This window comes from Populus euphratica, unplaced genomic scaffold (assembly GCF_000495115.2).
Source record: "Populus euphratica unplaced genomic scaffold, PopEup_1.0 scaffold16.1, whole genome shotgun sequence".
NCBI lineage: Eukaryota > Viridiplantae > Streptophyta > Magnoliopsida > Malpighiales > Salicaceae > Populus > Populus euphratica.
In genome coordinates, this window is record NW_011499882.1 from 356879 (window position 1) to 373068 (window position 16190).

General features: G+C 30.0%; 2 protein-coding genes across 2 annotated transcripts; one reads left to right on the forward strand and one right to left on the reverse strand.

Annotated features, from left to right (window-relative positions):
• The first annotated feature begins 902 nt into the window (after positions 1-902).
• On the forward strand, positions 903-4949 carry LOC105129551 (protein LOW PSII ACCUMULATION 2, chloroplastic-like). Its single transcript, XM_011031665.1, has 2 exons — positions 903-1610; positions 4759-4949. The coding sequence occupies exons 1-2, from the start codon at positions 1184-1186 to the stop codon at positions 4902-4904; spliced, it is 573 nt and encodes a 190-aa protein (XP_011029967.1). The 5' UTR covers positions 903-1183; the 3' UTR covers positions 4905-4949.
• Positions 4950-10207: 5258 nt separating this feature from the next.
• LOC105129552 (protein EXORDIUM-like 3) lies at positions 10208-11592 on the reverse strand. Its single transcript, XM_011031666.1, has one exon. The coding sequence runs from the start codon at positions 11433-11435 to the stop codon at positions 10407-10409; it is 1029 nt and encodes a 342-aa protein (XP_011029968.1). The 5' UTR covers positions 11436-11592; the 3' UTR covers positions 10208-10406.
• Between the last annotated feature and the right edge of the window lie 4598 nt (positions 11593-16190).

The following is a 16190-nucleotide window of genomic DNA, read 5'->3' on the forward strand; positions in this document are numbered from 1 at the left end:
CAAGCCCATACATGCAGCTTCATTCTCTTAGCTTCTCACTCTTTTTTTTGGAGTTTTAAAATAAAATTCTATTTAAATAGAATATTTACAATGATATTTTAAAAATAATCTAATTATGCCATACTTTCCAAATAAGATTGAGATTTATTTTTTCATATAATCATATAAAAATTATAGAGACATGTTTTTATTTATTAAAACTTATTTTTTAGATTATGATAAGTTCTTATTTAAAATTATATATTATTAATTAAAAAAAGGCATGTTTTTTCCAAAATAAAAAGGAAATAAATGAATATGGAAAGGGAAGTTGTGGGTAAAGAAATAAATTTTTTTCTCTTGAATTTAAATCATTGAGATTCTTAAAATTATTTATTTAGATTTTCAATAAAAACTGGTTTTTAAATGATCTCTCGGAATCATTGTTTTTTACTAATAAACAGGGGGTGATTTCGCTGTTATTTCGAGATGATAGAAGAAACTAAAGAATAGTTATGAATATGTTTTGTTAGAAATCTTTTGAACTTAAATCAAAATTAACTTTTACTTTTTTACTTGTTAATTCATGTTCATTCTACCTCTATTATTTAAAGAAATATATTTAAGTCTTTTTTCTTCCAAATATAATTATAGCATAAATATTTTTTTTTTATTTTTGGGGGGTGGGGGGGGAAGGAATTAGCTTAGTTACTTGTTTAGGATGATGGATTGAGTTGAGAGATAAAAAAGGAAGACATATCATCTCATCTCTCCTCCATTCAACCTTCCTGTCATCTGTTAGGAGGGATGATGCATGGAGTTGACAAGAAAAGATGGATGAGATAGTTTTTTGAACAGATACTATGAACGGTGTCCCATGGAGGAAAAGGAAATAACATTCAAATATTTCCATTTTTGTAAAATACTCCCATTATTTTCCTTGCCTAGCCAAGCATTTACGCTGGATTTCAATATGTCATTTGTCGTCGAATATCTGTTTTACGTAATCCTCTGATGAAAAGCAAGCCTGCTCATCTCTACCCGAGCTAACCCTAGAGGATTTCGGTGCTTGATTTTGAGAAAAGGGGCAAGAAAAGTATAACTGGGGAGTCTAACGCAATTGCTAGGAATGACAATATTTGCATAACCAAGAAGCTGCAAGGCAGTTAGGACATGAACTAAAACACCATATTTTTAACTGGAAATGGCGCTACAGATCCACCCTTCCCTATCTTCTTCTCTCTTCAAAAAACCCTCCCATCGTCTCCTTCTCTTGCCATTAAGAAAACCCAACAAACTCAAAATCAAAGCCAAAAACCCCACCACTAATCCAACCCCACCTAATAAAAAACCCACCACAGTCTCACCTGGTCGAGGGTTTGGCTCGCAATCATCTGCAGCAGCAACTTCAAGCAAAACAAGTGGGAGTTGGAGTAAAAAGAAACGAAAACGCAATAGAAGAGGGAGAGCATCGATCGTTTGGAGGACTCCAGTTGAAAAGCCAGGATATATAAGACAAGAATATGAGGATACATTTAAAGCAATGAGTAGAAATGAGAATGCTTTTATTCTTGCCTGGTTAGCACTTGGTGGGATCATTCTTGTGGAGGACATTGTGCTTGCTGCTTCAGGTAAGTCAAAAAAAAAATTAAGATTTTAGTTTTTGAGTTCTGTTAAATTTTGATGAACTGAAAGATGACAGAAATGTCAAATTTCGCTTAAAAGCTTTGCAGAATTTCGAGATTAGATTAGATTTTGTCGTGAATTGGGTCTAATTAATTGAATTCTTAGATTTGGAAATTAACCTCGTATTTCAATTTTCTGGAACATTAGATTTGGAAAAAAGAAAATTAAAATTTATTATTTAAATATAATATTTCTCTATATATTCAAAATACTAAAAAACTATTTTTTTAGTTTCTAGAATTTGTACTAAGTTTGAAAAATATATTTTAAATGTTCTCCACGGTTTTTTTTTACAAGTTTTTTCACAATTTTTTTACTAAAGAAACTTCAACAATAATACATTTTTTATACACAAGCACTTTTTAACAATTTAAATTTTTTATTATTATTTTCATATTTGGTTAGTATCATAAATTCATTTTTATTATGAATGTAATATAAAGATTTTTTTTTGTTAATAATATAATCCATAATAGTTTTAAATTTGAATATTGAGATGAAATTAATATTCTACAATTAAATTATCAAAAATAAAAAAATATTAAGATGACTATTATATATTATATTTTTTTATTTTTTTTATTTTTTATAAAAAAATACTTCGGCAATGCATTACTAGTTCATAACCAAATGATGATGCTAGTCCTCCATAAGAGGGAGCCTTTAAGGTGAAGGGAATTTATTTCTTTGACAAGGAAGCTTGTTTTGCAACAACTTCTTTAATTGCTGCCTCGGCATGCAATTATGGCTTTAGGAGTTTGTTTCACTACGGTTGATAAAAATAAAAATAAAAAATAGGTGGTTCATTAGGCACTTGAACTTTAAAAATTACTAGATAGAAAAGAGAGAGAAAAAGAGAGAGTTTAATAGATAGATGGTCTTCATCATGCCACCGGTTTGGTTGAATTTTATCTAATATAATAAAAGGATGTCTAGATAATGATTTTGTTTTAAAAAAAATAGAATCTAAATCATTGATTCAAATGAGTTAAATACTTTTGGTTTAGTTAATAATTTAATTAAAAAATAATTTAAAATGTCTCAACAATCTTATTTCTTAACAAAGCAAAAATTAAATAAAATAAAAAAGCATCATAAAAAGATAAGTAAAAAACCACTTATTGCTGAATTATCAGAAAAACAAACATTGAAAGAAAAACTAAAAACAAATATCAATTTTAAAAAAAGATAAAAAAAAAAAACCAACAATGAAGACCAACTCTCAAGCAAACAAAAATGATAAAATATAAACATGAAAAAAATTAATTTAAAAAAAATTAAAAAATTGAATCAACTTGGGTTGACTCAATTAACTCCTATAACCTGAGATATAATATCAAGATAATCTCTTGGAAAGTTCATAAAAAAAAATCACAAAGTTCAAGACCCAATAATATAATATAGAATGATGAAATTGAAAACAAATATATATATATATATATATATATATCAAACAAAAGTTTAATTAGTCTAATTTTAAAACATGTGATATGGATCACGAGACTGTAATTACTCTATAAAATATAAACACAAAAAATCATGAAATAAAATTTCTAATCATCAAAAAAATATAAAATATAAAACAAATACCAATCAAAACAATAAGAACAAATTTTATAAAAGCTAAATGAAAGAAAAGAATAAGGAACTAAATTGATAAATTAAATAAATCACAAAAACAATATAAAAAATAACAATTAAAAGAATAAATATCAAATTGGATATAAAAATTAAATAAGATAATTAAAAATAAATAAATTGAATTTGTGATCGCCTAATTATCAAAACTTGATATCATGTTAAAAAATCATCTCAATCCAATATCTTAATGACTTGTTTGGGAGTGTGGTTACAGTTGTTTTTTAAAGTGTTTTTCATTTTAAAATGCATCAAAATAATTTTTATTTATTTTTTAAAAATTATTTTTAAGATCAATGCATCAAAAAGATTCAAAACATAAATAAAATTAACAAAAATAAAATTAATTTTTTAAAAAACACAGGTCGGAAAAGATAAAAGAAGAGAAAAGATTGAGGAAAGGAGAAAAAAACTCCATCATTCCTTATCGATTCTTCACCTTATACACGCTTCTAACCACTTAGAAAAGACATTGTTATGCATCCAGTATCATCACATAAGACGGTGTTTAACCAATAAAAGGGGTAATATACACTATTCAAAAATTACATACGCCTCTAACTTACTATGCACATTCTTGGAATTTTTATTTTTTTTTGCTTTTAAAAATAATTTAACTATTATATTATCCTATCAAAATAATAAAAGATTGAAAAGCATATGAACCTCATTTTTATTTTTATTTTACTTTTAAGGATATTTAAATCATCATGCATCTAAAATGTAAAAAGATCAATTTATCTCCAATAAATATAATAATAACAAATAAATAATGTAAAAAATATTATTTTACCTCTAATAGCTAATTAAATAATTTTTTTTAAGAATAATAAAACAATCATTTTATTATTATGATTCACAATAAAAAATATCTTGATGTACAAATTCCTTTTAGTTTTTTTCTTTTTCTTTTTTTGACTCAACCTAGGAAAATTGGTGCCCGCAGGGCAGCCATACATTCCCCTTGGCCTCACCGAATTCTTCAAGAATCGGTGCCACTTTAAAAGACATCAACAAAGAATGCTTAACCTTTTCTAGTATTCAATTAAAAAACGTAAGGTATGATGAAAGAAGATATTAAAAATAATTTTATATTATTTTTTAATACATTTTTTCAGTTGAAAATTCAAAAATTTGTACAGACTGAAAATTTGAACTCATAATTAGGTTATCAATACTTTGATAGAATGTAAAATAATTATTTCACCTCAATAATTTAAGTTCTAACAAGTAAGGTGAGGCCACAAAAATGGTTTTTCATCACTCTACTCTCTAGTAGTCTAACAGTATTGACACGGTTATGTAAAGGTACGTAGTTCACTTTTGCAAATGACTATTTTGTTTTTATATTTAGTCATTACTCGTATTATTTATGCATATCAACCCTTAATTAACTCCTATGGAAAATAATAATAATAATAATAATAACAATAACTCGGCATTTTCCTTCAACAGGCATGCTGCCAGAAGAATGGGATGAATTTGTAGTGAAGAGTCTATACCCATCTTTCATCCCTGTAGTTGGCTTGTTTGTGGCGGGAACGGTTGCATGTGGAGTTTTGAAGAATCTGCAGAATGAGAATGTTGAAGACCTAAACTGATAATTTGCGAACACAAACTATTGTTTCCATGTTAAATTAGGAGCAATCTACACACAATGAGTGATCGTTGAATGCTGTTTCCTTGGGCAGTATTTCGACATATCTTTAATGAATTGCTGAAGACGCATGATCAAACGATAGAAAGAGTTATCTTTCTCCAAGGGCATTAATATAGCCACCTGCAGATGGTTCTTTGAGTGCCTCTCTGCATGTCATATTCTGCTGCTTTTCACATTGTCTAGCATTAGAGTTGTGAAATTTAATTATCATTTCCCTATGGTATATAGTGTTGCCAGCATTATGAATCAATGCTTGTAGTTCCATTTTCAAGGCTTGACCTGTCGGTTGCGTTTGGACCGGCTTCTGATTGATAGTTTCCTTGAAACAAGTAGGGTGAATGTTAAGAACATCATCGGAATACTGATTCTTTATAGCCGGCCACGACATTGGCGGTCCGATTGAGAGGTCTCGGCATTACAAGATATCAGAAAATGCTAGAAATTTAAAATGTGGTTTAACTTCAAACATAGGCATAGGGAAATTAAAGTTTCTCTGATTCCAAAAACAATGATACTAAGCGGTAGAGAGAAGTACTCTTGAGCTGAAAAGTTTTAAATATCAATAATCTTTATAATACAAAATTGTTTAAATAATAGCGCTAAAACCGATCAATTTAATGAAATGAAACCAAATAAAGTTTTTATCATAAAGTTTATTTGATGTTTCTAGGTTTTCTTAGGCTTCACCTTAACAATTACACGTCTTAAGAAAACGACTTACACATGACCCGTTTAATATTGATATTGAATAAAAAATCAAAGAGTAAAATTGAATGAATAAAAAAAAACTATGAAAAATATACAAAATCATAATAATACTAAATAGAAAAAATATTCTTTTAAAATAGAAAAACTAAAAGAGTTTAATAATATTGAATAAAAAAAGTAAAATTCTTAAATTGAATGAAAAAAATAACTACGAAAGATATTTATTTTTCTAAAAAACTCAAGTATGATCTATCTTGAATGTTTATATTTCCCTTCTTAGTCTCAATAAATCATCAAGGAAACAAGGTTGTGAGGATCAATTCTAGCTAATAGAGATAGTTTCTTCATTGCAGTAAAGATCAATTAGTACTATATAGCAGTAAAAGGGAAAGATCAATTCAGGTTGAAGGCAACAAAGGGAATTAGGTGAAATTTATGAACTGGGAATTCCATGTTATGATTATGGTTTAATTTTGCATATACAATCTACCAGATGGGGCTAATATCCTTGCAGTGTGCTCATGATTAAAGAGTTTGTAGACATGCTTCGGCTACATGATGGCCCTATTTTGTTCGCCTCCTTGCACTGAAGATTTATGCAGTAGATACTGTAAGAACGTCATGAATCTCGACAGCTCTATAATAGGTACTTGAAGATCATGCATCTGGTGTCCCTCGAGTAGATCTCAGGGGAATCCTTAATGGGCCATCGAATCATTAGTTCTCTGCGTATTAGTTGGTTTCAGATTTTCAATCCTTAATTGCTAGCTCTCTTTGTGTCACTTCCACAACAAATTTGTGTAAAAAATAGATGACATGATCCTCAGAGGCCCCTCCCCTCCCACTCTCCTCATTATTACCTGCCCTTTCTTTACACCGCCTTTCATTTTAATGCTATAATCAATTTGCACCAAAGTTCTTTATGGCTTTTCTTCATTTCTTTTCCCTTCTTTTTATTGGTTGTTTAGAATTTATTACATGGAAATCAAAAGAGCTGGACTATGATATGGACAGCCTTCAGGGAATTTGTTTTCTTTTCCCTTTTCTCTTTTCCTTTTCCTTCTTTTTTATCATCATTTATTCCTTTATAGTGATATTGACTGTGACATGCTTGTTTTTAGCCAATATTACAGGATGGAGGGAAAGGGAGAGATAGTAACTACAAGCTTGCCCTCAACCTCAAGATTTAGAACAAGCAGCTAGCTGCTGTAAACATCATTGCCCTCTTTCTGGCGTGGTTCAGAATACAGCTAATGTCGAAGCAATGTTACAACAGCAGGATGATAGCTCCTCGTTTAGGTAAAGAATCAGCTTACTTGACAGATGAATTAAACACAGCGCAAGCCTAAAAAACAATTCGTAGACATGCTAAAAACTGCCAAGGAAGAGGTAACTACTATTGAACCTCACTCATACTGGATAAAGATGTGATTACTCAATCTTTGGAGGACTGCAGCCACCCAGAGTCAGCCGTGTCTCTGTCTCGATCGTCTACCCCTTCTAAACCGTCCATGACCCACATACATTAGTGGGTTCTATTGGAGCGGGCGCCACTAACACCGGTTTAGTGCCAGCTTGTGCGTTCGTCTACGTCTCGGGCCAAGAGACATCATTTTTTATATTTTGTGGTTTGAAAAAAGCTTTCCCACGTAGACAAATTGGCTTTTAATCCTTACTGTACAGTCCAGCACTCAACAAACCATCGCGAGCACCATTGGCATAGATATAATCCTTATAGTATAGTCCAACGCTCGTTAAAGCATGGTGATGAACTAATAGGAATGCGTAATTAGATCTCAGGATGCTTTGCTTAGGCCTGTGTTTTTTTGAAAAAAAAATAGATTGTGTGAGACAGGAGGCATGACTTTTGTGCTTGTAGGTCAAAGATCAAGGGTTCAGGCACGGCAACTACTTTTCCACCGCTGCCTGAGTGCTGACTACTAGATATCGATGAGTTTTGCCATCACTAGCTAATTATGTTTCAAGGAATCTGATTAACGTAAAATTTTCTTTTGATAATTAGGATAAAGATGGTGTTTTGCTAAATTTTTTATTTCTTCTTTTGTGCTTTAGCATGACTTTATTATCGAACCTTACCTACTCTCAGAAGCTACAAATCCCCACCGAAGTCAAAGTAACTTGTTTCATTTGAAAGAAAAAAATTTGTTTTTTTTCCTGCAAATTGATGGCACTTCAAACCAAATCCAGCTGGTTCCCGAAATTGAATCTTGTTGCTGCTTTGTCTAGCTATTAAAAAAATGGTGAATTGAACATAGGAATGACAGTCCCCCTACCCCCTTGGTATAGACTATGGAGTAGTTAATTAAATAATTCTTTTGTGAGGTTTTTCACATGATTAAAGTTTGGTAATGTACTGTGATTGTTTTTAAAATGTATTTTTTATTTGAAAATATATTAATATATTTTTTAAAATAAATAATTTTAATATTATCATATCAAAAATTATAAAAAAAAACTAAAAAAATATCATATTAATTTCTTAAAAAGTGAAACATAATTTTAAAATGTACCCTGAAGTAAAAATTAATATATTTTCAAGCAGTTATAAAAATCAATTTCTAAGATTTTACACATAGCGTTTGATTAGAGATTAAGATGACATGTCTCATGTATTTTTTATTTTAAAAATAATAAAGTTTATTTTACATATTTATCCTTATTTTAAACAAAAAATCGCTTTTTTTTTAATCATGAGAAGATAAGAAACCTTGTTGAAAGCTTAAGCATCAATTTTTAGGCTCCACTTAATGTGGTGGTGCTCTGTTTAGTTTTAAATGAAAAAAATAAAATAAAATAAAGGGTTAATTATTTAGATTTAGAGAATTGTTGCCTGTTGAGACTTGACCTCTCTTAGCCGTCCGTGACACAGACACCCATTTGTTGGTGGATTCTATGGATGCACGTAGAGTGCAAATGGCCCAGATAGGCTAACCAACCCTAAGCACCGATCCTTCATCTCATGCAATGAATTTGGCTTCCATTTAGGTTTATCATCCTTTTGACAACAAAAAACAAAGAAAAAATAGGTTTATCGTTTATAAGTTGGAAAACACCGTTTGATATTATTGTTTAATTGTTTTTATATATATAAAATATCAAATTGATAATTTTTAAAATATTTTTAAGCAATTTTCATAGTTTAAAACTGTTAATTTAATGTTTTTTAAAAGAAAATTCATTTTCTAAAGTCACCATTTGGGTAATATGATAAGAGGTTCTTCTACACCCAACATGGTATCAAAAGTGTTCAGTATAAAAAATAAAAAAATTGATTCCACCGGACATCTTTTGTCACGCTTATACCTTGTTTGACAGTGTAGTAAATTTTGTTATTAGATTTTTTTGAAAATATATTAGTCTTGAAAAAATATATAATTTATTTTTTTTAATGATTTTAATTTATTGATATTAAACATAAAAAAAAAAAATTCAAATCATTCTTCCCAAACATGTACTTAATGCATGGTTGGGATATAATAAAAATTACTTTTTAATATTTTTTATCTAAAAAAACTTTAAAACAACTTTTTTTTATTTTTTTAAATTTATTTGTAATATTAATATATCAGAATCATCTCAAATTTATTACAAAAACATCCCTACAGCCGGTATTTCCATGATATACATTGATGGCTAATTGCATGCTTTCAGTACATGATGATATCTCAGGAAAAGAGAAGGAAAAAAGCATCTAAAATTGTCGTGGAAAAGAAGGAAAATATAGTACCATACATCATATCACAGCCTTATAGCTCAAATCCCAACAAAGGTTTCTTGATCATGTCTTGAAGAAGATAAAAACAGTGGGGTCCTTGAGAGCCTTATTGGCTTCAGAAAAACACCTTAAGCGCACACTGCACAGGTTGTTTTGAAAGCGATAAAAGTGTACCTAAAAACTTCGTAAATCAACTTGCTGGCAAATTAAAGTGTGATTGTTTTTTTAAAATAAAATTATATAATAAATAATTATATAAGAAAGGCATTCATGGAGACTTTAAGACGAGCCTGAGGTCAACATCAATTTGAAATTGTCATTTACATTAATAAGAAATTCGATTGGTTATGCTTCAACTACTATATCCTTTTTTATAAAAATATTATTAATAATCATATAATCACTAATACTTATTTTATTTTTAGACCTAAAATATAGTTTTGAGATTTAGATGAGCGGCGATGCCCGATCCATCTAAGTCCATACGCCAAGAAATGCAAGTATAGGTTTATAAAAAGGATTAGCTTCTAATTACGTATTCCTTTAACAACGAGATATATTTCAGTCAGATTATATGCGTTTGAATTATTATAAGAAAATTCTCTCAATATTAAACAAGAATTTCATGATATTCAAATTGTATCTTATATTATAAATATTAAATAATCCCACTTAATAAAAAACTACATTTTCTCTAAATATTATAAATATATAAAAAACGTGACAAATAAAGACTTAGAGCCATCTAAATAAATATCTAATCATAAAATATCTTTAACAAGACTACAAAATTATTTTAATGATGGGAAAAGACAATAGTTTAAGGATGGGAGAGGACAGCAAAGAGGTGTACAAAAATAGTATAATAGAGATTATTACAGAGTGAACAACCTTAACTACCTTCATGCATTAATAACCCCAAAATCCAAAACCCAACCAAAAAAAGCGATAAGACCCCAAATTACAGAAATTAAACAAGGTCAAAATAGGAAAATACCACTACTGATCAAGGGCATTAGGGCCAGTACAGTAACTAACGAGATGGTTCCAAACCCACTGAACCAAGAACTTCCGTCTGATCCCATTCATGTTATACGTGGCACCACCATGATCCAACAACATTTGTCCTGTATAGGACCCACCACCTCCAGTTCCATAAATACCCTCACACAAATCAGCTATTTCCACGGGAAAGCTTGGGTCCTGCCCTGCATACCAAGCATTCACCAATGGATTGGTTGCCAGCTCCGCAATCTCATGAGCAATCACACTTATCATCCCATCCACACCCACGTCCCCGTTCGGTGGCTTTAGTGCCTTCAACCCAGGTATATACTTAGGCACGGAAAACGGATAGGCGCACACACCAGGACACAGCTTTTCACTGTTACCTACCCAAGCATAAGGCAACGTGTACCCTACGATCGACGGAAATGTAAAATAATGAAACCCACAAACCTGCCCACAAAAATCCTGAACGTACACATCATCGGAAGTCAACAGCAGATACAAACCGTTCCTCGGATTGGTAGGCAGCGGCTTAGATTTGGCCGTGACGGCACTCTTGATCACCGACTGTATAGACAACCTCGTTAAAGACTTCCCGTGAGAATAAAACCTGTCGTTTTTCTCCTGTCCTAATTGGACAGTATGTGAGATGTTGGCTCCAGTTTGGTCTGTGTAGAGTTGCACAGTTCTCCACCACCCAGAAACTGACGGTGGCCGTGCATTGACGGTTGAGATTGAGTTGATAAACTCTCGAATAATCTTTTTCTGGGATTTTTCCCATCTACCGTACCAGATGGTGTGGACTGTTATGTTCCCGGTCAGGACTGGACCCATGTGATAACGCAGGTGAACAAATTCTGATGACCCTTCATATTTTTTGGAGGAATCATAGAGAAGGTCTGAGCTGTTGGGTTTTAGGTGAGGCCATGGACGCCAGCAGGTGATGGGCGTGGCAGCAAGGAGCAGGACAAGTATGGTGGCAATGAGGAGCACTGAAGCATGAGATGTGCTTGGTGCCATTGAGTAGGGAAGGAGGGGTGAAGGGGAGGCTATGTTACGAAGGCATGGTGATAGGAGTGAGGCAAATTGGGAGAGGAGGCGGTTTTTCTGGTTATATAGAGGGAGCTAAGACAATGTTTGGCATTCCCTTACAAACAAGCGCTTTTTTAAAATCTTAAATTTTTTTTCTTTTAAATCTTTATGATAATAATATTATTATATTATTTTGATGTTAAAAATAAAAAAAATAAATTATTTTAAAATAAAAAAAAATAATTTGAAAAGGCAACTCTAACTGCAGTCTCTCAAATGTCATAAAAGGTTAGGGAGGAAGGGCTTGTGTTATAAGATTGTGAATTTTCGAAACAAATTCGAAGGGTGGCATTGATTTGTGGGTAATGGAAGACAGGTGGGTTTTAAAAGGGAAGAGGGAGGGAGTGGGACCTACAGGTCAGAGATGATATGATGGTTATCATCAGCTTCTCTGATATTTATCTCATCAAACACCGTTTGTTTCTAATTGCGCGGGAAAGTTTTGGGGACGGGTATTTTGGGGATTTGATAGGGGTTTCTATGGGCCCTGGTGGACAGTGAAGACTATCTATTATCAAGAAGGACTAGTTCGTTAGTGGGTGACTATAATAATGTTTTAACAATTAAATTTGAAAATATAATTTTTAATTTTTTAATCAAAATAACTTTTTTTATTAATATTATCTCTACAATCATTTTTCTTGATCAGATTATTATTATAATTACAATGAAATTATTATTTATTTTCATGTTAAAAATAAGATATTTAAATTATATTTTTATTTTTGTGTTATCGTCTCAAACACATCACTGGAATTAAAATTTACATTTACTTTCGCTTCCTTAGTTTTCATTTCAATTTCTTAATTCAATTTTCAATATTTCATTCATGGCAAATATGCGTTACATAATACTATGTATTTTTTTTTTAATCATCAAAATGCAAATCTCAAGAAACCCCATTCTTTGATGGGAATCGATATTCTACTAATGGTTTGTTTTTAAATAAAAAATATTTTTTATTTTTAAAATTTATTTTTAATATTATCATATTAAAAAAATTTAAAATAATTAATTTAAAATAAATAAAAAAATATTTTGTCTCGAAAACACGGTGACCAAAAAAACAAACACCCTTTGGAAATTCTTTTAGCCAGCTAGAAAGATGTCCTAATTTGAATATGAAAAAAACAACACATAACAAGCGGCTAGGAATTATTTGCGAGGCTCCATAAAACAGAGAATCTTTGAAACTGGTCCCTATGGCCAGACCGACCAAAAGGCTCGCTGAAATTATTTATTTACGGTAATAACCTTTATGTCCTTTAGTGCAGAAAGAAGGGTGACAAGGATGGGACCCTGAACCTGTCTTCTGGTTTCCGAACAATCCTTAAAACGAGGGCATTCTTGCACATTCACTGTTTTTTAATTTGAATTCTGGTTTTCGCCTTCTTCCTTCCTAATCTCCATACGCTGAAGGTCTATAACTCGTGCCTAGACAGAGAGATCATCCAAATTTTGGTTTTAGTTCTCAACGATGACGAGTTGGGTTCTTGACACGTGCAATTATATCTATAAACTTGGTTTAGTCCAGTAAATCAATTTGAGACTTGATTTGATACGGGAGAACATAGTTTACAAACTCAATCTGATTTGGTGGATTAATTGAGGATCTAACTAATTTGAGACTAGAATTTTATTGGTTTGAAAAAAAAAAATTAGGTGTGATTATCCGGTTGATTTTTCAAGATTTAGTAAATCCTTTAACTTTTTTTATTAAAACGATATTATTTTAATATTTTAAAAAAATTAATCAGGTTAAAATTTAATAATTTGATTAAAATTTTAAATTTAAATTTTAAATTAGATTAAATTTTAAAACTATACTCAAAACTTAATCGAGTTAATTTTAATAACCCTCTGTGTAATGAACTTTAGTAAAATTATTTTAATAATCTTGCTGTAAATGTGGAACTATACTGTTTATTAAGAAAGATGAATTGAGTAAGATGAAAGAATGAAGACGAGTAAATAAGGATGTATTATTATTTATCTAACTGTCTGGACAACTAAAAAGAGAATGGCAATTTATTCAAATTAAAAGAAATAAAAATTAAAAATTAAAAAAAAAATGAGAGTAAGTTTCTCTTTAAGATGAAAATATATTTTTTTCAATCAGTAAATCAAAATAATTAGAAAAAATTTAAAATATATCAATTTAATTTTTTTATTGAAAAATAATTTAAAAAGTAAAAACTAAGACGAATTCAATCACGTAACTTTGGTTATTTCACGTGTAAACATCTTTTTTGTCTAACACGTTGAACACTCTCTCTCTGCCTTCCAATCATTCTCTTCTCGTTCACACTTCCTTAATCTCTCTTATGAAAACTCCTAGGCGCTAAAATTCCTCCAAATTTTCAACAATGTATTCTTTTATTGGTTCTTGATCAGAGTATTTTATAGCCAGAGGCCTAGAGCTCTTTTTGTTTTATGTTGTCATCAAACTATTTTTATAATAGTTTTTTATCATTTAAAATACATTATATGTAAATTCAAAATAATTTATATAACATGCTAACTTGAAGCATGCTTTGCTAATTTAAAGTATTTTAATTAAAAAAAAATTATATAGCTTTCAATTTCTTTAATTCAACAATCTAAAAAACTCCAATTAAAATAAAAGGAAGTTTGATATAATATAAGAATCATTACTTACTGCTAATTCTTGATTAGTAGTTTGGAAACTGACTAGTATTTAAAGGTATATTTTTATTAAAATTTTATATCATCATTTTGCGTTTAAAGTATCAATACTTTTATAAATATCATGTATAATACTACAATATATTTTTAATCTATGATAAATATTTATTTTAAATGCAGACTCATTGCTTAAATAAAATGATTGATTAATGAGTTTAACTACTAAAATTGAAAAGACAAGAAGAGAGTTAAGTTTAAAAAAGATATGTTGGTTCAATTCAAATTAGAATAGTGTTAAGTTGTTAGGTTATATTCAGGGCTGTAAATCTTGAATTTTATTTTGGTTTACATAGTTACAAATCCAAGACATGGACTTGAAACATCCATGAAAAGTACAATACTCGATTTTGCCATTTGAAAGTTCAAATCTTAACATTAAAAGAGAAGTCTGAATCTATCTTGCAACTCAAACATTATTCAGTGTTCAGCCTATATCTTGAGTTCTAAAAGTTCAAATACACCGATTCTTTTTTGGTTGTAAAGTTAGGATAATTTTTTATAACTTTTATGAAGACTATCTATTCAATTTCTAACGTTAGCAATTACGTTTCATTCAAATAAAAAGATAAAGATTGTTATCAAGTTAAAATATGCTCACCCACTTAATAACTAGTCATCAAAACAATAATTTTAAATTTTAGCCTGTAAAATGAATCATTTGCCATGCATTTAGGTATCTCGATTTTCAAATCAAGATCATGTTTTTTATCTTTCTTTTTAATGGTTAAGTTTTACTTTCATTAATTTCTTATTTATGCTTTTCATGTCATTTACTTCACTTAGTTTATTTATGCTATTTTCTTGTATATTTATGTTTTTATCTTTCATTATGTTTAATTAAGTTTATTATGTAAATATGAAAAATGTTACACTAATAGTATAAAAATAAGTATAGTATAAACATAACATGGACTTTAAAGTTTGATACTAATATGTTTTGTATTTGTTATCCTGTTCACTTTTAATACTTTACTTGTTAAATGATTAATTTAGATTTATGTTGTATAATCCTTAGTATAACAAATACTTGACACTTTCATAATTTAACCGTAAGGTACAACCGACACATGTTCCATGAAAGAAATTTGATTTGTTATTAATATAAATTATAATCATAAATACCCAATAACATTTACAACTATTAGCATCAGTTGAGAAAGATAACTAATATAATCAAGTTAACAATTTATAATTTGATTAGAACCTTCTTTGTGTGTGGTTTTCAATCTAGTAATAAAAAGGAATTCTATAATATACTTGTTTGAAATACCATTAGTGGATCATTTAATATCGATAATTTTTTTTATCATTGTTTAATCTTCACATTAATTTTACATTTTAAGATCCTTTTTAAACAATCACTACCATCGCTACCACCACTACCATCATTATTATTATTTATAATTTACATTATTAATTTATTGATAATTTTATCCTTATACCAAGTTATTTATTATTTTAATATCTTGTACTTTAAAGAAAAACATTAATTATTTGTTTGTATCAAAAACTTGAACTGTCCATGAAGACAAGGAGGGCGAAAAGAGCACCAGATTGAAGATGGTGAAACAATTGCAGGACTTGCTTGTGCCATGTAATTCAAGGACAAGCAGTGGAGGAAATGAGCTACACTTTCGAGAGGAATGTAGGAATAGTGGATGGTACTGCTAATCACGGAGTAAATTGCGCTGCTCGAAATGATAACGAAGAAATATCAAGAAAGATAGTGTATCTACCACCATCTACTGTACAGCCGAGATTGAAAGGGACATGGTTTTTGTGGGGTCAAGACTTTCAATCTTGAAGACGAGAAGCTATGAATAAATAAACATTCAACCAAAAAAACTATGAAACAAACCGTGATGAAGGAGGTTTGAAATGGCGCCCAGAACCCCCCTTCGAGCCATAGTTATGAACATGATTCTAAACATGAATCGGGGATCAACTTGATCTATGTCAATCGGCTCAATAATTTTG

Excerpts from the sequence above, each read along its gene's own strand:
- LOC105129551 (XM_011031665.1), top strand. The coding sequence starts at position 1,184 with ATGGCGCTACAGATCCACCCTTCCCTATCTTCTTCTCTCTTCAAAAAA. Across the intron at positions 1,611-4,758 it reads CATTGTGCTTGCTGCTTCAG|GCATGCTGCCAGAAGAATGG; the intron begins GTAAGTCAAAAA and ends TTCCTTCAACAG.
- LOC105129552 (XM_011031666.1), bottom strand. The coding sequence starts at position 11,435 with ATGGCACCAAGCACATCTCATGCTTCAGTGCTCCTCATTGCCACCATA.